General features: G+C 35.3%; 1 protein-coding gene across 3 annotated transcripts; it reads left to right on the top strand.

Moving 5' to 3' along the window:
* Positions 1-12122: 12122 nt before the first annotated feature.
* On the top strand, positions 12123-22439 carry LOC109184862. 3 transcript variants are annotated; one of them, XM_019334925.1, is made up of 15 exons: positions 12405-12483; positions 12701-12800; positions 16629-16684; positions 16819-16993; positions 17295-17396; positions 18160-18231; positions 18427-18543; positions 18648-18762; positions 19616-19680; positions 19765-19861; positions 20370-20448; positions 20544-20755; positions 21231-21376; positions 21705-21827; positions 21935-22439. In XM_019334925.1, the coding sequence occupies exons 4-15, from the start codon at positions 16838-16840 to the stop codon at positions 22067-22069; spliced, it is 1419 nt and encodes a 472-aa protein (XP_019190470.1). In that variant the 5' UTR covers positions 12405-12483; positions 12701-12800; positions 16629-16684; positions 16819-16837; the 3' UTR covers positions 22070-22439. The 3 variants fall into 3 exon arrangements, with proteins under 3 accessions (XP_019190469.1, XP_019190467.1, XP_019190470.1); XM_019334924.1 differs by lacking the exon at positions 12701-12800 and having other exon boundaries at positions 12123-12483; positions 18648-18725; positions 19618-19680; XM_019334922.1 differs by lacking the exon at positions 12701-12800 and having other exon boundaries at positions 12123-12483.
* The last annotated feature ends 679 nt before the right edge of the window (positions 22440-23118 follow it).

Raw genomic sequence — 23118 nt, 5'->3', positions numbered from 1 at the left:
AAAAGAAAGCGCATCATCCTCCAACAGCCCAAGCAGTTCTTCAGGCGGGCTGCTAACATACATAATTTTAATATTTCAAATATTTATTCTATGCATCGCACGAGTGACATACTAGTAATAATTAACAAATAACATTAGAACTATATTTTACTAAATTGTTTTTTTTTTTTTCTTTAAAGTGTCAAATTGGCCCCCTAAGTAAAGTGGATAGTGCAATTGGGTTCCTTAAGTTAAAAAAACCCCATTCAAATCTCATAAACCGATAAAATTGTTCAATTAAATCCAAATTGACTTATTTATCAGGTTAAATCTATGTGGTGTTGACACGTATCCTTTTTATTTTATTTTTTTAAAATAAATATTTTTTATTTATTAAAAATTAAAAATATTATTTATTATAAATAAATAAATAAATTTTTAAAAAAACATGTCTTCTTCACGGACAGTCGTGGCTGTCCGGCAAAATTACCACGACCGTCTAAGGAGGACAGTCATGTCCGACAAAGGAAGACGGCCATAACGGACTGGAACAAGGGCGGCGGTCAAGGTCGTAGCCCTCATTCCAGATCTAGAAGACGGCTATGGCCATCTTCCTTCGTCGGCCATGGCCGTCTTCCTTAGATGGTCGTGGTCGTCCTGTCGGTGGTGGTTGTTCTTTTTTTTTTTTTTTTTTTTTTAAAAAAAAAAATTATTTATTTATTTATAATAAATAATATTTTTAATTTTTAATAAATAAAAACATTTGTTCTAAAAATAAAATAAAAAAGACACATCTCAACGTCATATAGATTTAACCTGCTAAACAAGTCAATTTGAACTTAATTGAATAATTTTACCGGTTTAGGGAACTTGAATGGAGCTTTTTTCACTTAGGGAACCCAATTGTACTATCCATTCGAGGAGGGCCAACTTAACACTTTTTTTTTTTTTTTTTTGGGCACACTTTAACTTATCAATAATAGCTTGCAATAGTTATATCAATTCATATTGAGATGAGATTCAAACTTTAAACCTTCTTTGCATATTGCAATATCATATTCCTTGAAATAATATACGGAGTAACAAATAAAATTCATGAGTTAATACCTCCAATGGTCATCCGAGTATTAGGGGTTTACCAATAGTGGTCCTCCGAGTTTTAAATGACCTCCAATGGTCCTCCGTGTTTTAAAAAATAACCACCCGTGGTCCTTTTAGGACGTCTCGTGGTCATTTTAAACTCGAATTTTTTTAAGAATTAGGACCACGGGTGGTTATTTTTTAAAACATAGAGGACCATTGGAGGTCATTTAAAACTCGGAGGATCACAGCTGGTAAATACCTAATACTCGGAGGACCATTTGAGGCATTAACTCTAAAATTCATTGTAGGTACATATGCATTTATGAAAATAAGTAAATGATATTTATTGTTTTAATTCATGTATCTTTGTAATGTAATAAATTCCACTTTTAGTTGATGTTTGCCTATTATATATAGTATTGTAACATTTAGTCTAACTCTTTTAATTTTGCATCATTACGTCATTGACTTTCATTTATTTGTCGCAATTAATTTTTTATTTAAAATTTTGTTATTTCTTTGTAAACTCTTTTAATTTTGAACGATAAAATTATATGCTAATAATTTTTATTAAATAGTGGAATGATAAAAATTTAAACAGATACACTAATTGTAGCAAACAATTGCATGTTTATCGTATAATAATGAAAGAAAATTAAAAGAGAAGGACTAAATGTGGTAATGTCACAATAAAATTCATGGTATAATTTGAGCAAATTGACCACGGTTTTTTTAGTGAGATTATTAATTTATTGAGTGATCAAGTGTATTTCACTTCTGATTTTTCAGTTATAATAATATTTTCACTATTGATTATCGACTTTAATTTATTTTACTTTTAGTCATCAACTTTTAAAAACAATTAACTCTTAATAATCTTAAATACCCAAAATGCCATCAATTTATGAAATTTTCATCTAACCTCACATTGTTGCATTTAAGACTATTTTATTCAAACACTAAAAATAAAATAAATCAAAGTTGAAAATAAAAAATGAAAATAGAGTTAAAATTGAAATAAGCTCTTATCCAATTATAATTTATAGAAGTCTTGGTGCAGCATTTAAAGTTTAATATAAACTATTTAGTACAAGTGGTACGGTCAATGTAATAAAGCATGATCATTAAAATAATGTTGGATTGACGTGTAAACATGAAATAACAGTTACTAAAAATCATAATCCATTTCTTGCCCCCCAAAAAAAAAAACATAATCCATTATGGTACGCTATTAACGTTTGTTGCGATATAATTACCAATTACAATGTCGGCATAACTCATAAGAAGCTTCAAAAGTTGGACAGGATATACGGTAGTATATGCAATGTGATATGATAAGTAGACCACATGAATAGAATATACTATAATATAAAGCTTTTTGTCGTGATTATGATATGATGTGGTCTATGGGTCGCAATGTTACATGTACAGTAATTGAAATAAGTAAAATAAAATTGTAAAATCATAAAACTGCGCACCTTTAATTTGTTTATTAATTGACATAATTTGATTTTAGTTACTAAGAACTAAAAAATATGTGTGAATTAATCTTGTTGTGTTTGCTAATATACCAATATTGGAGGCCTGTAAGTCCATTGACGCATATTTTGTGATTTATCTCCTCCACCAATCTTCAAGACAGTAGTGATAATGCACTATTGAGTTTGAAGTTCATGAAACTAATTATAATTTGATTTTGGCTATTAATTTTTATAAACTTGAGTTATACGACCATTATATTGATGACTATTGAAAAGCTGATTCATTAATCATAAATAGGAACATTTACAACAAAGTTCGATGAAATGATAAGTCATTCCTTACAGTCTGACACAGAAACAATTTACATAGCTATGCTATAGAAAACTTGATTCGCGAATTGCTTTACAAATTGAAAACTGCGATCCTTGAAAGAACTTAAACCTTTTTTAAAAATCATTAATGATCTGGCCAAACGTAGACACGACTATCTCTGGTTGAAAAGTCTTACACACCACCTAAGTATTCATCTCCATTGACAATATTTCCATCTGAAAATACACATCCGATCGTATATTAGTGAGAATTATATTGACAACTATGAAAGAACGAAGTGTGGATGAAATTAGGACTCTATGTATTTGAGTTTGATTATAATTCCCTATCCCAGTCTCACTAAGACTTCTTCCTTATATATACCTGTAATTTGTACATTGTATCGTTGATCATTATTGAATATACAACTCTATCAGTTCTCATCTGGTATCAACTAAGCTAGGGTTTCTTTCCAATGGCTGACGGATCTGTTGATTCCTCTGAACGGACTGTCTCTAATGTTCATCTCTCTTCCGCTACATCAGTGGTTAATTCTTTGTCCACTGCTCACCACTTCATCAGCATTAAGTTGACCTACAAAAACTACCTGTTTTGGAGAGCCCAGGTGGTTCTGTTTCTTGATGGTCACGCTCTTCGTGGATTTGTTGATGGAATGAATCCATGTCCTTCGCCCACCCTATCCGTCGACAGCGACGACGCGGTGGCCGCCCAGCCCAATCTAGCGCACCGTGCCTGGGTCCGGCAGGACCAAGCCTTGCTGTCCATGTTGATGTCGTCATTCTCAGATGAGGTCATGCCTCTCGCCATCGGTCACCGCACTAGCCGGGCTGTCTGGACTACTGTGGTTGGTGCACTCGCGTCTTCGTCTCGCTCCCGTGGCCTCAATATACTTGGGCAATTGCAGACCCTTAATCAAGGAGACATTTATGCAACTGACTACATCGGCAAAGCTAGGGTTTTGGTCGAAGAACTTACTCTCGCCGGCCGACTTATGACGATTGAAGAACAGAATCTTTACGTTCTTTGGGGCTACGGCCAGAGTTTCGAGGTCTCGCGTCGTCTCTCAATGTGCGCGGCTAGCTGGTTACGCTCCAAGAGCTTGCTGATCTCTTGGGCGCAGAGGAATTCATGATGCGCGGTGGTTCCAGAGGTGGCTCGCCGGCTGCTTTCACGGTGCAGAAGGTCGGCCAGAGGGGTCGCAGCTCCGGGCGTAATCACGGTGGCCGTGGCTCTGGCCAGAACAGCGGCCAAACCGGTCCGCCGCGGGGTGGTGGTGGCGGTCGGGGGCGTGGTGGCGGACGCATTGGCAACTGGTAACCCAAGTGCCAACTTTGTCACATGTTCGGTCATACTACTTCCATATGTCACCTTTGGTGTGCCAAGGATCCTCAAGCTAATGTCATATATCAATAAACTCCTTCGGATCCTCAAGGTTCTCACACTTGGTTTCTAGATAATGGTACCACCAATCATGCCACTCCGGACATAGCTGCTCTTTCCTTCTCAGAAGAGTACAATGGTAAAGACACGTTACGTGTCGGCGATGGTATGTGATTACCTATTAGTCATATTGGTCATGCTACCTTTAATCCCCCCTCTAGATCTTTTCAATTGTCTAATATCCTTCATGTTTCTAGTGTGTTTACATCTCTATTATCCATTCAAAAAATTGCATCAGACAATAATGTGTTTTTTGAGTTTCACCCGTCTTTTTTGTTGTTGTGAAGGATATCAACACCAAGGAAACCCTTCTACGGGGCAATAGATCTGGAGGGCTTTACAAGCTTCCAATTCCAAGTTCATCTCCTACTGCGTTTCTTTCGGCTAGAGCCTCAGCGTCTGTTTGGCATGATCGTCTTGGTCATCCCCATCAACAGGTTCTCAGTCAAATTCTTTCTTGTTGTTCGGTTAGTGGGTCTAGAAATAATATTCATTGTACTTTAGGTCTATGTAATGCATGTTAGTTAGGGAAATCTGCCCGTTTTCCCTTATTGCGTGTTGAGTCTTCTAGTTCGTGTGTTCTTGATTTAGTTTACACAGACATTTGGGGACCTGCTCTCATTCTTTCTACTAATGGTTATTGGGGTATTTCATTATTTTTGTTGATGACTACTCTCGTTATACTTGGTACTTCCCTATGTCACAAAAATATGATCTATATGCTGTCTTTGATAAATTTTGGGCTATGGTTGAACATTCATTCAATCGCAAAATTAAATCCATACAGTTTGATTTAGGAGATGGGTACAAAAAGCTGCATTCTACTTTAGCTCAGTTAGGCATTGTCCATAGACAGTCATATGCATATACTCATGAACAGAATGGTCGTGTCGAAAAAAAGTATAGACACATTGTTGAGACAGGTCTAGCTCTCTAAAGTCATGTCTCTCTTCCTTCAAAATTCTATGATTATGCTTTTGAGACTACGATTTATTTAATTACTAAAATGCCATCCATTGTGACAGATAAATCCAGTCCTCATCTCTTATTGCATAAATCCCCTCCGTCCTATTCTTTTCTTCGTGTCTTTGGTTGTCTGTGTTACCCTTATTTACATCCCTACAATCGTCATAAAATGTCTTACAGGTCTTCTCCATGTGTCTTCCTAGGCTATCCTAAGTCTTTTAGGGGTATAGGTGCATGGACCTTCAGACTAACAAGGTATATATATATATATATATATATATATATATATATATATATATATATATATATATATATATATATATATATATATATATATATATATGCAGGCACATTCGGTTTGATGAAAGTGTTTTTCCTTTTGGTAAGACAGTTTTGCAGGCACCACCTGTTCAAGCATCTTGACCGTGGGCTGAATCTGTATTTATTCCGGCTCCATCCTCCAACACGGTTCGACCCGTGTCGCCTGAACCGATTTCGGCCAGCTAGAACCGGCCTAGGGTGAGCCTTCGGCACACATCGAACCCGTCACTGGACAGCGACGCCGTGGCCGGCCGAGAGGGCGCTCGTCGCAGCCCACGGTACGGACCCATTCCATGGCCACCCGGAGTCAGGGTGATGGTCCCCTCTTGGCTCTATCAGCCTAGGTTTGTCCCACTGAACCTACTTGTTATACACAAGATGTCAAACACGATGAATGGCGCAAGGCAATAGATGATGAGTTCAACACCATTCTTTAGAATCAAACATGGTATCTTGTTCCATCTCAGTCTGATATGAATATTATTGGTTACAAATGGGTCTTTCGTACCAAAAGGAAAGCTGATGGGTCGATAGATCGCTACAAACCAAGGTTAGTAGCAAAATGATTCAATCAAGTACTTGGTCAGGGTTTTGTTAACACATTCAGCCCAGTTGTCAAGCCAACTACTATCAGTGCACAATGTTTTCTTGAATGAAACTTTATCTGAGATTGTTTATATGTAGTAACCACCGGGATATATTGATAAACAGTTCCCTGATCATGTTTGTCTATTGAAGTGTTCCCTATATGGATTAAAGCAGGCCCCAAGAGCCTGGTTTAATCGCTTGCACGCTTTTTTGATGGCAGCTGGTTTTAAAGCTTAAAAAACATATGTATCCTTGTTTTACTACTAACAGGCTTCAGGTTTCATTTATGTTCTTGTTTATGTTGATGATATCCTTGTCATGGGCAATGATCAAAATCTTATCAGCTCTCTTATTAATGCTCTGTCATCTGCATTCAAGATTAGGGATCTAGGCGAACCCGGTTTCTTTATATGGATTGAAACCATTAAATGTAAAGATGGAATCTTGCTTTCTCAACAAAGATATATGACAGACATCCTAAAGCGGGCTGGCATGACAGATTGTAAACCTTTAGTCACTCCTATAGCTGTTTCAAAATCCACTGTTTCCAATGCTGACGCAATATAGAAGTCTGGCCTTTACAATCTATATGATGATGCCACGCAATATGGCCTTTACAATATCTTACAGTCACTTTTGGTTTGAATTCGCAGTCTAAGGTATGTAAAGGGGTTGATAGTCCCCAGGTTCTTCTGCCCTGAGGTCATTCGTTGTAAAGGGGTATGTAAAGGGGAATGCACGCACCTACAGTCTCACACTGGGAACAGTTGATAGTCCCCAGGTTCTTCTGCCCTGAGGTCATTCGTTGGAGTATTAAGACTCTATGTATTTGAGTTTGATTATACCCATACAAACTACGCCTACTCTGAGGCTCGAAACCTAAACCTCCCACATAAGGGAGCAATTCGATACCAGTGGACTACAAGCCACTTGGTCATAATATTATTATTGGATATTGTATCATTATTGAATACAACTCTATTAGTTATCATCGATGATATTCTGGCGTGACAGTACCATGTCATTGTCATAATATTATTATTGGATGTTATTGTTTTACATTCCTACCATTAATAAAACTCCTATAAATATAGTATTGATATTTTATCTAATTGAATTCTTTTAAACATCCAACATTAGTTTACTATAATACTATTTCACCTCTTTTATTTATTTTATTTTAAGTAATTTTCAATTTGAACTTTTGATCAATCATAACCATTACAAAATTTTATACAGATGAAAGACTGCGATTTGTTCTTAGTTTTCTCCTGTAGGTGTGTTCTCAAGGAATCCAAAGGATATATATATATATATATATATATATATATATATATATATATATATATATATATATATATATATATCCTTTGGATTCCTTGAGAACACACCTACAGGAGAAAACTAAGAACAAATCTCAGTCTTTCATCTGTAAAAATTCGATGGTTTTGATAAGGTTTTTTTTAAAAAAAAAAAAAAAAACGGTGACATTTTCGTAACTATCATCAACTTCATTATACAAACCTAATAAGAGCCAATAAAGTTAAGACCCTAATGAGAATTAAAAAATGTTGGTATAATGGTACCCGAGTTGGACTTCTATTTGGAAGGTTACAAGTTCAAGCCTCAGAGGAGGCGTTATTGGTTTTTTGTGTTTCAGTAGGTTGAAAGTATGAACAGATACTACAATGTAATAGGGCCAGTAACATTCAAAAAAAAAATGTTGGTATAATTGTTTGTTGATGAAATGAATGGTTCACATTATTTTGATTTTAGTATTTTTTTATTTTCCCTAATTTACCCTCGATTATATCATTTACTTTTTCTAAATACCCCTGCATTCCATCAGTATAAACTTTAGTAATGGAATATTTCGTTAACTATTTATTATTCTTAACTTACTCATTGATTTTCATAAGGAAGGTTTTATGTTCGAACCATATCCCAATCAAAATTGACATAATTGTTAAACATATATTATGAATATGTTAGATTGTATTAAAAAAATATAATATAAAATTTAACATGAACTTTGGTCAATTAATTAGAATCACGCATGATGCGTAGTATATTTGCAAACAAATAATACTCGGGGTACGAGTTATCGATCTACAGGGAAGTGGTTATATTAAACACTAGCTACTAAATTATTCTATGAAGCTAATCCTAGCGATTGATTGGATGATTGATTGCATAAAATAAATAAAATAAAGCAGAGATTCAAGGTTTTGAAAATAATGGAGAGAGACTGAGATTCCTGGGATTCAAGTGTTTATTCCCCTAGTGCCTAACCTAATATAACATTAAATTTGGGTTCATACGAGTGTGAGGATGCAAAGTGGTATAGAGCTACTCTCGTAGTCACTAACACTGGTGAATATCCACTCTCGTGCAATAATCACCCAATAAACACAAGAACAAGCATCATGAATTCCTAACTGCTACCATCTCTTGAACTGGCAATAATCAAGATTAAATCTCCCTAATAAATTATCCTTTCTCAAGGTGCAACAATTGGGTGCAATTGTGTGTGCCCTAATTTATGTCTAACTCTCGTTCAGACATGAATATGGCTATGAAGCAAGTAATTCGGGCTCTAAACTACTAGCAACAAGAATGATAAACACAATTGCAACACAAGAATTAAACCCAAATAATAATATATTAAAGAAACTACTCAGGCACATAGGTTCATAAACACTTTTACCCAAGAATCTCTAAAGAATTTAGCCAAGCGTGGCTAAATTATACATAGCAAATATAAATAAATAATTACAAATCATCAAAATAGTACAAGAATGAACCAGACGATTCTCTCGAATCTCCCTAGTCTTCTTCTTGCTTCCCAAGATAATTTTTTGCTCTTGATTTCTCCCTGTATTGTCTCCAAAGATCTCTGAATGAATATTAGGGTTGAGGAATGTGAGATTTTATAGCCGGAGGCCCATAACTAATCTTGATTGAAATAAAAATTCTGTGCAAAATTAGACTGAAATTGTATCTGGACCGAAACTGGAATTATTTTATTTAATTATAAATTGCCGCCCATTTTATTTGAAGTTGGAATATACTGCTGCTTCATTCTTTGAATAGGAATTGAAGTTTGAAATTAATTTGAAGTTTGAAGCCAGCGCCTTTGCATGATTAACTTGTGCTGGACGCGTCGAGCTAAACGGATGCGAGAGTGAACGGATGACAGCTTGCTGTCTCGTCCGGAACATTTTCTGGAAATTCTGGCTCGACGCGTTGAACTCGCTATGTATGCGTTTTTCGGTTTACTTTTGATCCCAAATTTATTATAGAACTTCCTTTCTTCATAACTTTGACCTACAATGGTTCAAAAACATTAACAAACACCGTAAAATATTCAAAACAAGTGTGAACCATAATTATATAATAAAAGTAAGGGATTATGCAATTAAATACCAAAATTATGGACCCAAGCCTAACAAATATAATTAAATCAATACTACAAATATGCACAATTGGACTTACATCAACGCATTGAGCATTGATGAAATAGTACACTTAATTTACAGTATATATTCAACACAGATGAGAAATTATGTCTATTATTGTCTTTTTGATGAAGGAGGATTTTGTTATGTTTTTTAAGGTGCACTGTGTCAATGCACTAAAACTGCAGTGAAGTACACATGGGACTAGATTAAATCAATAATTTATTTTTGGCGGAAGTGACAACAAGAGGAAGCATGGATCGCGCCAATTAATAGAGTTTTGTATTGCAAAAATTATGCTTGAGCACTATCCAGTGATGGTGTATGTTTTCCTCTAAAACTGATATTGCACCAGTTAATTTTATAAAAAATGATGCCACATGTCATAGTTATGCATCCTTGAAATGTTTACTTTTATGAAAATTTTGATAATCTTGCATTGATATACGCAGGATACTGAATGATACTTTGATTAATTCTGAAACACTAATTTAAAAATACACATTGTGCATTGGACTATTCGCGCAATGCGCGTGTGGTAACTAGCTAGTATATATAATATGCATAATATATGTATGTTAGTATGTACATAACAATATGTAGGAAAAATTGTCAAATAGGCTACTGAACTTTTACACATTGTGCAATTGAACCATCAAACAAAAAAAGTGTGCAATTGTACCATTAAAAACTCAAAAATTGTGCAAATAACATTTTTTACAAGTTACTTTCAAGTTTCCCTTAAATATGATGTCATAATGTCAAATTATATATAAAAATTATTTTAATTATTACTTTTAAAATTTTTTAATTTTTTAAAAGCAATTTCAAATAAAGATGGTTGCCTCCACCTTCGTCTATTGTGGATGAAGGGGGGCGGGGGGGGGGGGGGGGGGGGGGGGGGGAGGGGGGGGCATGACTGCCCCCCTTCGTCCAAATCAAACAAAGGGGAGCCTCAGTTGTAAGAACTACATACAAACATTGTAAAATCAAATGGAGTCCCACTCACAACCATATTGTAGAAAACCCAAACTGCGTCATCAAAACAACAATTCTTCGCCAGCCTAGAGATCATGGTGTTCCAAACCACAGTATCCGGACCAGTAATTCCATTAAATACCTAACACGCATGACCAATTCTCTCGAAATTCATATACATATCCACCAAAGCAGACCCAACAAACAAATATGAGCCATACCCAGAAACGATTGCATGCCTATGGAGCAATACCCCCACCTTCTCATACCCAGATGAAGAAACACCCGGAATAATGAACGTGTACGTGAAATTATTGGGTTTAAGTTTTGTTTTCCTACGAAGGTGGAGGTACATGGAGAGAGAATCAACAGTAGACGTCCATCCTCGTCCAGGACAAAGGTTGGGCCCTTTATCCATAGTAGATGTCTGAAATTTTTTGAACAATTTTTTTTTTAATTTTTAAAAATAATAATTTAAATAAATTTTTATATATAATTTGACATTATGACATCATATTTAAGGGGAAAAATTTGAAATGAGCATCTAAAAAAATGCTATTTGCACAATTTTTAAGTTTTTAATGGTTCAATTGCGCAATGTGTAAAAGTTCAGTGACATATTTGACACTATTTCCTAATATGTACTTATTCGCTTGTGGTGTTTGTTTGTTTGTTTTTTTTTTTTTTTTTGGGGGGGGGGGGGGTGGGTGGGTGGATTTCTAAAAAAAAAAACAAAAAAAAGGCTGCGGGGCCGCCAGACACCAACCCACGCAAGGCGGGATGGGGTTACTTGATCTCTAGCCCGCGAGTCGGCCTACAAAAGCCCGCCAAACATTAGGCCCGCGGTGGGGCGGCACGACCCGCTTTGACAGTATTAATTAAACTCATCAACATTTTACTTTGGTGCAATGAAGCCTAAAAATCAGTTGGTGACCTGCAGTAGTAGGCCATTATGATTCTGACAACCCTCTGTCGAAATTCTAAAACCATTTTCGATAAAAAAGCGACCATCGGTCATCGGTCGCCATTGAAGAAGGCGACCATTGGGAGAAGGTGGCTAGTGGATCACTTTCTCAGCTCGCCTTATCGCCCGAGAAGGTGACCCATTAGTTGCCCTCTTAAATGGAGATTGGCAACCGATCGCTGATAATTTTTATCGAAAATGGTGCCGAAATTTTATTGGAGGGTTGTCGAAATCTTAGTGACTTGTTATCACAGGCCACCAATTGATTTTTAGGCTTTAGTGCATCAAAATAAAATGTTGATGAATTTTTTTTTTTTTTTTTGAAAGTAAATGTTGATGAATTTAATTACTAATTTTAAAAGTTTAGGTGTCTAATTAATTTTTTAAGGCCTATTTGATTTTTTTTTTCAAAAAAAATATAACTAATGTTAATTGGGAATGCTATTTAACAAGTCTAATAGTTTAGTACTAAAAAATAGAATAATCATACAATTAAGGTACTAAAATAAAAAAATCAGTACTTAAAATTATTACGCGGTCTCTCACGTTTCTGCATCTTCTTTATTTTCTCTCTCTCCTCAGTCCTCATCCATGGCCATCTGTTAGAAGCGTCGTGCATATAGCTATACTGAAATCTAGGGCATTGTTGTGCTCTACCTCGTTTTCTTCGACACAGAGATTTACGTATATTCATATTGTCACTTATATATGTTATATGTGTATATATGTGTTTATAGATTCTATCCATATTTAGATATATAGATAAATATATTTATATAGCCGTATTTGAACATTGTTGGGAGAATGCCGGCGTTAAATTGGTTCGACAAGTTTATCTTCTCTGCAAGCAGAGCGTGTTGTACTCCGCTCGCGATTTTTGTTCAGATCCAGGTAAACTCTGTTTTCTTTGTAAAACTGACTCGTTTGGATGGATAAGAGAGAGAGAGAGAGAGGGGGGCGGGGGGTTACAGTTTGGATCCCTGGACTTGGCGTGCGTTTGGTTCCGGGGGTAATGCAGAGAAGTGGATAAGATTAAAATTTCTGTAGTTTACTATTGTTTCACTCGGTAACGAAAATTTATTCTGATAAAAGTTTTTTTTGTTTTAAGCATGTGAAATATCATGTGGAAGTGCAGTGGGTATAAACATGAATTATGATGTAATGGAAGTTTCTTTGTTTTCCTTGGGGGCTGGGCATAAGCTCGAGAGGTTAGAGGGCTGTGAGTTCAATATTTAGTGGGTTATTTATTTATTTCAATAGATATTTTAATCAAGTTAATCTAGTGTTAGTTAATGTGGTCTTGAAGAAAATATATTGGCTCCTTCCATTAAGGGGGATCTATGTAGTGGAGATGAAAAGGGTATGGAATGCAGAAAAGGAATAAAAAATTGGGATTGCAATTTGTTAGACCTGATTCTGCATACCAAGAGAATCTTTAGAAAACATGTTCAAATGGAAAAGGTGTTTTGGTTAGGTCAAGGAAGTGAAAATTTCTATTTTTCACTTGATACATGAGGTGTTAGGTAATAGTCACAATACACAGGTAGTCCTTGAAATTTTCTAAAGAAGAGATTTAGCTTATGAGTTATATAGAGTATACAACATGATGAAGCTTCTTTGTTTTTGTTTTTGTTTCTTGTTACAATTGAGGGGGATTGAACCTAAGACCTCTTGTATGGAGTTTGACATGCCATTAAACTACAAAAAGTCCTTAGTGGATGAAAAGCCTTTTTTGAATATTATAGGTAAAGACTTAAGGTAATTGAATCTTGTGTTCAATAGTGAAAAGATTGACGGATTTGGCTTTGGAATGGGAGACTGTTGCTTTTTAACTTTAGATGATGATGCAGAAGCATTATGATTTAGCACATTGGAATAATTCAAGATTATAAAAGTAATTTATAGTTTTATACTGTCTTACTACAATGATTAGGGATAGTTTTGGTTAGATTTGATAATTAGTATCCTAATACTTTGTTTATTTATAATTCCTTTTTGTAACTTTAGTTTCTTAGATTTGTTAGTTTTATACTTGAATTAGGAAGATGATATGCCTTTAAGTACATAACTATTCTATACAAGCAAATTTCTTTCTTTCTCTATTCTTTGCTTGTTACTGGCTTACTGCAAGAATCAGGCTTAGCACCTTTACTAAATTTGTTGCCACTGAATGATCACACCTTTTATATTTTTGCTTGCATCAAGTTCCATCAGAGGTAGTGTATGCATCAAGTGGCATCAGAGGTAGTGTAAGCATCAAGTGGCATCAGAGGTAGGTTTTTCTTGGATTAGTTGTTGCTCAAAACTACAGTAGTGATTCCTAACAGAGTCATAGACATCCAAATTATTGGACTAAGGAGATTTGACGGAAATGCCAACGATGAACCCATCTTACAAGAACTGAAGAACCATTCAAAGGAGAATTTCATTATGCAATCTTTTTGTTCAGAAGATGTTTCTGATGCTCAAATAGATATCTTGCTCCGAACAACTTGTTCCAGAGAAGGTATAATATATCAAAACGTGTTTGTGATCTTACAACCAATGGAGGGTGTTTTGAGAACATTATTTCACAATCTCATAAGTTTATTGGGATTTTGTATGAAGAAACATCCGAATCTTTTCAAAATTAGATGGGGACGAAATTGCAATAGCAGAAAGATGTCAAGTACCACTTATGTGCAATATTAGACATTGATGCTTACCACCTCTGATTTGGGTGACCATGGCAGTTTGGTCATAGTGCAACATACAATGGATGTGACAATGGTTATCATTTTGTTCAAGACAGGAAGAGAATTACTTTGATGCCTATAAAAATGAACAAGTATCCTTGTCCCCGAAAATGAAAATAACGATGCATTCTTGGCTACAACAAATGCAACCAAGCCCTTAAAATTGATGGCAACAGTGCGCACTTTGTGGATTCAACATATTATGTTATTGATGGTGTGAAAATTGGTTTGCTAGAATTAATAATACCAAATAAGATGTTCATAATGGGCGTAAAGATATAATAGAAATGCCAAAGGAATTTAATCATGTGATTATGTGAATGGTGATTGAATTGTTGCTGGTTAACAGGATGTTGATTGCACATATTCAAGTGAAGAGGTTCAATGCTCAAATGTGGTGGTTAAACCTATTGTTGATCTTATTGACGATCATATTGATGTCTTGGATCAGTCATAGAAATGTATGGATTTACCAAAACCTTTAGAAAATAGCAAAACAATTGTGCCCATGCTTGATTTTAGAGGTGCTTCAAGTGATGTCAAGAAAAATGATTTGGAGATGCTCAATCTAATAAGTGAATAGAAGCCAAAATATGATTTTGATGTTGATTTGCACATTCTTGAGAAATTAGATTTTATTGGGGTTAAGCAATATATGTAGCTACTGAGAATAACTTATCATAGTTTTATCTTTGTATTCTAATATCTCCTCTTGTGGTGTGGAGGATTTCAGTATACCGACAATGATGATCATTCCTTCATGGAGTCTGATATAGGGGATTGGACCCTTACGCTTTTACTAGTTCATTGAGATTTTAGCAAGTTGGCAAAGATCAAGATTATTGAATTATATATTATATATATACCAATTTTACTACAATGATTAGGGATAGTTTTGGTTATTTCCTACTCTATTTTGTACTTTCCTAGACTAGTTTGTTTTATAGTTTACTTGTAATTCCTTTTCCTTGCTTTAGTTTCTTAGATTAGTTAGTTTAATACTTTAATATGTGAATTAGGCATATGCTATGCCTTTAAACCTTGTAACTTTTGGCAATAGGGCAAATTCTCATGCACAAAGCTATCCTATTCAAGTTGCTTTTCTTTCCCTATTCTTATTGAAGTATGTTTTTCACCTCAGCAAAAAGTTTAAGCTAAATATTTTGATGATAGGTAGTGCCTGGGATTAAAACCTGACCTTTTGTTTACTTTGATACTATGTTGAAGTGTGTGTTCTATCTCATCTAAAAGTTTAAGTTATTGAGGGTACATTTTATCCCTGGAAGGATGCGCCTTGATGTTTCCAACCTGAAAAAGCCTCTTTTCTGCTCTTATCAAATTATTGTGGAACATTTTAACCAATAAAACAATCCACCATTATTCTGTGCTTGATTGACTTCTGCATCAATCCAGCTGCAGTATATTGACAGTAGTGGTACACAAATTTAAGTTTCTTGAAGTTTAAAGAACTGTAATTTTACAGAATTACAAGTAAAGTGAGAGTAATAAAACAAATGTTGTCTGGTCTCATTTTTCATTTGTTTTCTTAGCTCAGTGATGGGAATTTGCTGTGTTGAATTCAATTTAATGCAGAGAACACTGTCTGTATAGTCTGTAATGTATTGGCCTACAGACGCAGTGGTCTTTACTCTGTAACTAAACAGCATGATACACAAAACTTTTGTCTTGCAATAATAGACAAAGATGCACTCTGTATCAAATAATTTAAAACGCTTAGATAATATACTGCTACAGTTTATATATATAGGGATAGGATCTTGTGAGAACCACTTCCTAGGTAAAAATTGCGAATTGATCTTAGCTGTTGATCTGGGGGAAGATCGATGGCTCACAAGGGGAATTGCATTAAAATTATGATTCTTCACACCACAAATAATATTTTAATGGGAACTATTGTAAAACTCATTTAACTTAAAAATAGTGTCTACCAGATTTGTAAGAAGCACAGGTGCATATATATATATATATATATATATCCATATGCATCAATGCATGTGTGTATGCACACATTACATTTTTCTTTAATTCCATCATTTTATAATGTGTGGCCACACAGTCAGGCATAGACTTGCATTTGCTAGTTGTTGGCTCCTCTAGTTCATTGGTTCTAGTGTCTTGTCTCTTGAGAGTTGATGATCTTGCCTTCATACCGAAAGATCAAAGGTTAAATAAAGAAACAAAAAGAGTTGCTTGTTGCACTTTCTAGATTATGAAGTCCCGTTTCTTTATCATCTTGTGATGCATGTTGCATTTTAACACGAGTACAATTTTGTGCTGCAGGGATATGTAATTTGCTTAGTCCTTGCCCTTGGATGGGCTTGTGCTGCTTATGTAAGGTATGAAACTGATGGCATGATATTGTCTCATTTGTCTGCATTGCAACTTTGCATCATCTAGCTTCTTTTCTGACTATGATGATAGAGGCACATTAAGCTTGTGAATTTAAACAACATTTTCTTTCCCATCACAGGAATAGAGAGATTAAAAGGATGAAGCATAGGATAAAATCTGGCAATTGCTTTGCGTTTCTCTGTGAGGATATTAATGAGCTTGAGCATTCTAATCAGGTCAACTTGCCAAGAGTGACTATTGTTATGCCTTTAAAAGGTTTTGGAGAACATAACCTACACAACTGGAGAAGTCAGGTAAATATGGAATTGTGCATTAGGTGGTAGTCTTGAGTTGTGAACTGAACAAAACTAGTAGGCCATTATTTATTTATGCTTTGTTATGCCCTTTGATAATTCAGAAAACAGGATTGTCCACTGGAGAAAATTTGGTTTCAATCATATTTCACCCCATAGTCTTTCTTGCACTTCTGGACTTGAGTATAATTCATTACATAACATGAATTCCATGATTTCCTTGTGCTATTTTGTACCTTTAAATTAAGAATGAGCTGGTGGTCAGTTAGCACTCATTGCCCTCCTTTTGTAAATGACTCAGATCACATCTCTTTATGGTGGTCCATTGGAGTTTCTTTTTGTTGTAGAAAGTGAAAAAGACCCAGCTTATAGTGCTGTAAAGCAATTACTGGACGATTATCAGGTGTGTATTGAACTCTTTTGTCTTTGCCACTGAATGATATCAGTCTGTTGCATTCATACTTTTTTCTGCATGTCACATGATACTACAAGTTTAGATTTCAGAAGGAAAATTATTGAGGTTCAAAATGACAAAATTACAGAGTTAATGTTAGATGCTAATTTTACTTTTCACATTCCCTATAGGCCTATATATGTATAAAGTGTTATACAAGATTATATTTTATCAAAACAATCCAGTTTTTATTCAAATGTATTCACTCTTCTTTTTACCTTTGCTCCCACCCTTAGTGTTCTCTCTCAATTTTTTTCTTTTCTTCTTTCTTATTTACTGCCCTTCTGAACATTTTTTTGCCAGTTCCATTGTTTTTAACATTAAATGGACTCCTTTCTAAAATGATCATATTCTATTAATTAGGAATGGGCTATGCTCAAATAGAGGAACACAGAAGAACAGGAGGAATTACTTTATTTCATGTGTTGAGAAGCTTACAATGTTGGGTTGAAATGAGTTTTGTTTTATGTTATCTGATATTTGGTCATTTGGTCTTCAATGGAATAATAAACCATGTAGAGGAAACAACTATATAGTTATAACTTCACAGGTAAAGTTTCTTTACAAGACACCAACTTACTGTGATTATGTCTGCCATCATCCTTACCATTGGCAGTACGTCAGTATCCATGTGTTGATGCTCAAGTTGCATTTGAGATCTTAATTAATTCATGTAAAGTAATTTTCGGACTTTTGCTTACACTGTATGCAGGATGAAGTTGATGCGAAGATTGTGGTTGCGGGTCTGTCAACAACTTGTAGTCAGAAGATTCACAATCAGTTGGTATTTAACTAGTATTTATATTTACACCCACTTCTGTTGTTTCTCCATCTATCTTGATAGAGGCCGCCAAGCATAACAACCCAACCGAAACAGTTGTGTGCCTTTTTTTTCCCCCACCATCTTGATGATGGAGGCTAGAAGAAAAAGAATGGAAAATGATGACTGTTTACAACTTGGTGATGGGACATTTGGCAGGTGGGAGTGCAGACAATGCATAAAGACACCAAGTATGTATTGTTCCTTGATGATGATGTAAGGTTGCATCCTGGTTCTATTGGAGCACTCACTGCTGAGATGGAAAAGAATCCTGAGGTGAGATTATTTGAACTGAAAACCTTGGTTCTATTGCTTCATTAATTTTGTTTGCCTCAATTTGTTTTTCATAGGATTTAGTATTCTTTCACAATACTGTGCAGATCTTCATTCAGACAGGATACCCTCTTGATTTGCCTTCTGGAAGTCTGGGAAGCTACTGCATTTATGAATATCACATGGTTGGTGTCAGTTTGTACTGCATTTATGAATATCACAATTCACAAGGTTGCTTGAAATTGAGCTTGAGAGTCCAAGTGATATTTTGTTTGTCTTTTTACTTGTTCTCAAGGAATCCTAAATATTTAGGTCTTCTAGTATACCCTATCATGTCTTCCCAGTTTAGTATATACCCCTCACTATTGTAAAATTCATACCCCATCTAAATTGGATACATAGTTTAATATGCTATTTCTTAGCCTTGTTATTGGTTAGCTCTAAGCTGCTGCCCACTGGTGACCAGCACTAATTTTTCTAATTATGCATCTTGCTATGTGCTCATGAATTCTCAGCCACCACCACTCATGACCAGTCAACCACCATGCTCATTTTTCTAATTATCTACGAAGCATGTGTTCCACCTTGGCTAAAAGTTTAAGTTGATAGTGGAGTTTTGCATTTATTATTTTATTTTTATCCTCAGATCCATCTTGTTACAGGTTCACAAATTCTAATTATTTATTTTGCTAGGGATTTATTGAAGTTAGGAGATTTTGAGATCATCTGTCTAATTGCATTTAGATTTGATTGATTACTTTGTGAATGTAATAGTTTCCCTTCTATGTTTATGGAGACTTTTTTATTATTATTTTTTCTTTCTCCTTCCTTTTTGTCATTAGTAATATCAAAAATATAAAGGAAGTTTGGCAAAACTTTTTTTTTTTTTTTTTTTTTTTTTTTTTCCCATTAAACAAGATCTTGAACTCTCTCTAAGGTAGCACTTGTGGATCCTGTACCTTTGTTGTATTTCTTGGCTCATATAGGTCCTCTTAAGTGTAGTTAAGTACTCAGTTTATATAACTCAATTAGATTTATTTTCATTTAGTGAATTGTCTGACTGTTATCTATTTACAGCCATGTTCAATGGGATTTGCTACTGGTGGAAAAACATTCTTCTTGTGGGGGGGATGCATGATGGTAATCAATTACTATTGGTTTCAATTAACACAGCAAATTTTTTGCTTTTCAATATTGTAAATAATTGTTTTCTTCTCCATCCAGATGCATGCAGATGATTTTAGAGAAGACCGCCATGGTGTTGTTTCACAACTTCAAGATGGGGGCTACTCAGATGATATGACACTTGCAGCTATAGCTGGTATGATGTGCTGCCAGTTGCCCCCCCTTATTAAATACATATAATTGCAGCAAGGGTAGGGGGAATCTGGGGGAATATCCTGTTTTTCTCTAGTTAATGGACTTTGGTCCATTTAAATGCATGATATTATTGAAGATGTTATGGATTTGGATGAAAATAGAGTAGGGAATCGTAATGCACAAGATGTTGTGAGTGGTGATATGATTGAAGATGTTATACACATCCTCATTGAAGTTTTAATCATTTAACTGATTCTTTTGGCTCTCTTTAGGTGAAAATCTTATCACCTTTTTGATTTCTGAAGTTACCAGCTTCAAACTATTCACAGAAAGCATTTATCTTGGTGCTGATTAAATTTAGCAGACCATTTACATTATTAGAAATAGCTATAAGTGAGGGTAACTTTTAAAGCTGGATGCATGATTACTAGTATTTCTTTTTCAGATTCTCTTTTGTCATGCTGTAGGTGTTTAAGTTGTGTTCATTTATCTGTGATATTTTCCTCTAGGGGCACATAAAAGGCTAATCACATCGCCCCCTGTCGCTGTATTTCCTCATCCTCTAGCAACTGATCTTACCTTCCCAAGGTTTGTATTGCTGAAAATTTATATATTTATAGACATGTTATTCTCTCCTCCTCAATGGGCTTCCATATCTATATTTCTTCTTTTGGCATCTGTAGATACTGGAATTATTTAAGAAAGCAGACATTTGTTTTGGAGTCATACGCAACAAATGTTAACTGGATTATGAACCGTGCATTATTTTCTACCCACTGCTATCTGTCATGGGGATTTGTAGCTCCATTTGTCATGGCTGGAATTCATGTTGCTGCAGCAGTAAGACAATATTTGAAAGGCTATTCTCCCGAGGAAATTGTCATCTCAGGCAGGGGTGAGTATAATTTTTCTTTCGTTAAGAAGTTTAATGTACACTTGAAACCTGAATGATTAACTAATGAACAAGGTTACTTTGCAGGATTCATCGAGTATGACTTGATTTGAACTCCTTATAGCACTATCACTTTGTAGTCTGCCTTGTTGATGAAATAATAATGCAGAGAAATTGCAAACATCTAAAATTTAAAAATTATGTATTTTTGGTTCTCAATTGGGATCCAATGAAACCCTGTGCTCTTCGTGCACCCCTTTTATCAACGAATATTATTCATGAATCTTGTAGTGCAATAAATATTTATTTCACACAATGAATATTTTGATGAACATTTGGTTAAACATCTGACCAAGGGGGATATTCATTTATTTTTAAATAAGACGGCCAAGACCAATGATGTGACTGAAAATTACTATTTTCCAATTGCTGCTGCTTTAAGTTTTAATATGCACACTTATATTTTTTCTTTCCTCAGGGTTGTTACTTGTTGGCTGCCTTGCCATATGCACAACAATTGAACTCCTTTCCATGTGGAACTTGACAAGAATAGAGGTTCAATTATGCAATCTACTGTCTCCGGAGGCTACTCCACTATCATTGGCTTCTTATAACTGGTTTCTGGTAAGTTAGTTTGAAGTTTTCCTATAAAACATAAATCACAGTCCCTCCCTGCCCTCTCCATCTCTTGGAATGTCATTATAATCCGAAAAATCTGCCAGATTTATCAAATTATGCACACATATATTCATATATGTACAACTGCACTCAAACACCCATGTGAATGAAAAATCTACCAGTTTGAAGTTTAAAAAGCAGGGATATGTTGTATATATGGTTGCGGGTGAATATGTAATGTAGACATCTGATAAAGCTTCATTGTAGCTGAGTTGCTTTCACTGAGATGACTAACTCACCCTAATGTTTGACGAAACAATTCCTAACTGAACAGGTATTTATTGCGCTGGTGGTAGACAATTTCTTATACCCTATCTCTGCATTCCGTTCACATTTTTCTCAGTCCATCAATTGGTCTGGGATTCGGTATCATTTAAGGGATGGAAAGATAAGAAAGGTATGTTTTTTTTTTTCTCTGAGATTTTGCTTGTCATTTGTATCCACCTTTACTAGCATTCCATCTGCTCTCGCAAAATTGCTTTATTTTTACAAATTTTTGTGCAGATTGAAAGACGCAAGGATATTGTTCCCAAGTTTTCAGATTTGGGGGGCAAGAAGTTGCGATGGAAAGGCGAAAAGAGTTCATTTTTTCGCTTCCTCCAGAAGCGCGGCCCTTTAGCACCAGCCAAAGAAATATGATGTTTAGAAAGAGGCTTAAACAACTGTAAGTTATGTGATTCATTTAGTCCTTCATTCTGTCACTCGTGGCGTGGTGAGCAAGGAAGTGCAGGAGCAAGTTATTATATTTTTAATTTTATTAATTTATTATTATTATTATTATTATTATTAGTGTGGAACTATTATTGAACTTTAGGGTTCAGCAGCAATAGGATTAGAGATGATTGGTTATAGTGTGGCGATTAGATTCATCGATTGATTGATTGAATTCCAAACCTCACGTTGTTGGGCTGATTATTGTAGATGTAATTTAGTCTGTATTCAAACATCGGTGTAATTTTAGTAGACTTTTGAATTCTATTTAAAAAAAAAAAAAATGATTGATTGAAAATGGTACTTGGTTTGAAACTAAACAGATTTGGTAACTCGGTTGGGGGTAACCATCCCTACAGGAAAAGACTACCTAATTCCTCATTTAATAATAGTCGCGGTCGCAAATGAACACAAAGTTATTCAAAGCAAAATCATAGTTAAAACTTAGCTCGACTAAACACAAAGTTTCTGTGAAGAATTGACCAATTGATCTCCCAATCAATCATTGTTGAAGCTCCCCCTCAACAACAGCGTAACCCAACCCCATATGCTCGCCACTCAATTTTCTGACTCTGCGCCTCATTGATCATCAAAATATCAACCAGAAGCTATTGCTCCCGATCAAGGCGACCCAAATGGATTGCGCCTTCTTCGTCAACCCGACCCGACCCTCTCCGATTGGGTGGAAGTAATTTGGTGGGAAAGTCTTGAGCAGTGAAGCCGCCCCTGAAGAATGCGAAGCATCAGATCAGCTTGTTCTGCGTAATGGATGTTTCAGAACACATAGTGGTATATTGAGCATTTCAACATCAACTAGAATACATGTCGCCTCGAGTTGGAATATAAGATTCTTGGGTCCGAGCGTATCAGGCCGGTGACTGCGAGTAATTCCATACCCGGGGATCACTAAGCTCCATAGCGAATCAAGTTTTGATTTGAAATTTTTAGGTTCGTGCGCAGGGTACGCTACTCGTGGT

This window comes from Ipomoea nil, unplaced genomic scaffold (assembly GCF_001879475.1).
Source record: "Ipomoea nil cultivar Tokyo-kokei standard unplaced genomic scaffold, Asagao_1.1 scaffold1286, whole genome shotgun sequence".
Lineage (NCBI taxonomy): Eukaryota > Viridiplantae > Streptophyta > Magnoliopsida > Solanales > Convolvulaceae > Ipomoea > Ipomoea nil.
The sequence above is the reverse complement of the archived record's forward strand: the minus strand, read 5'-3'. Positions and strand labels throughout refer to the sequence as shown.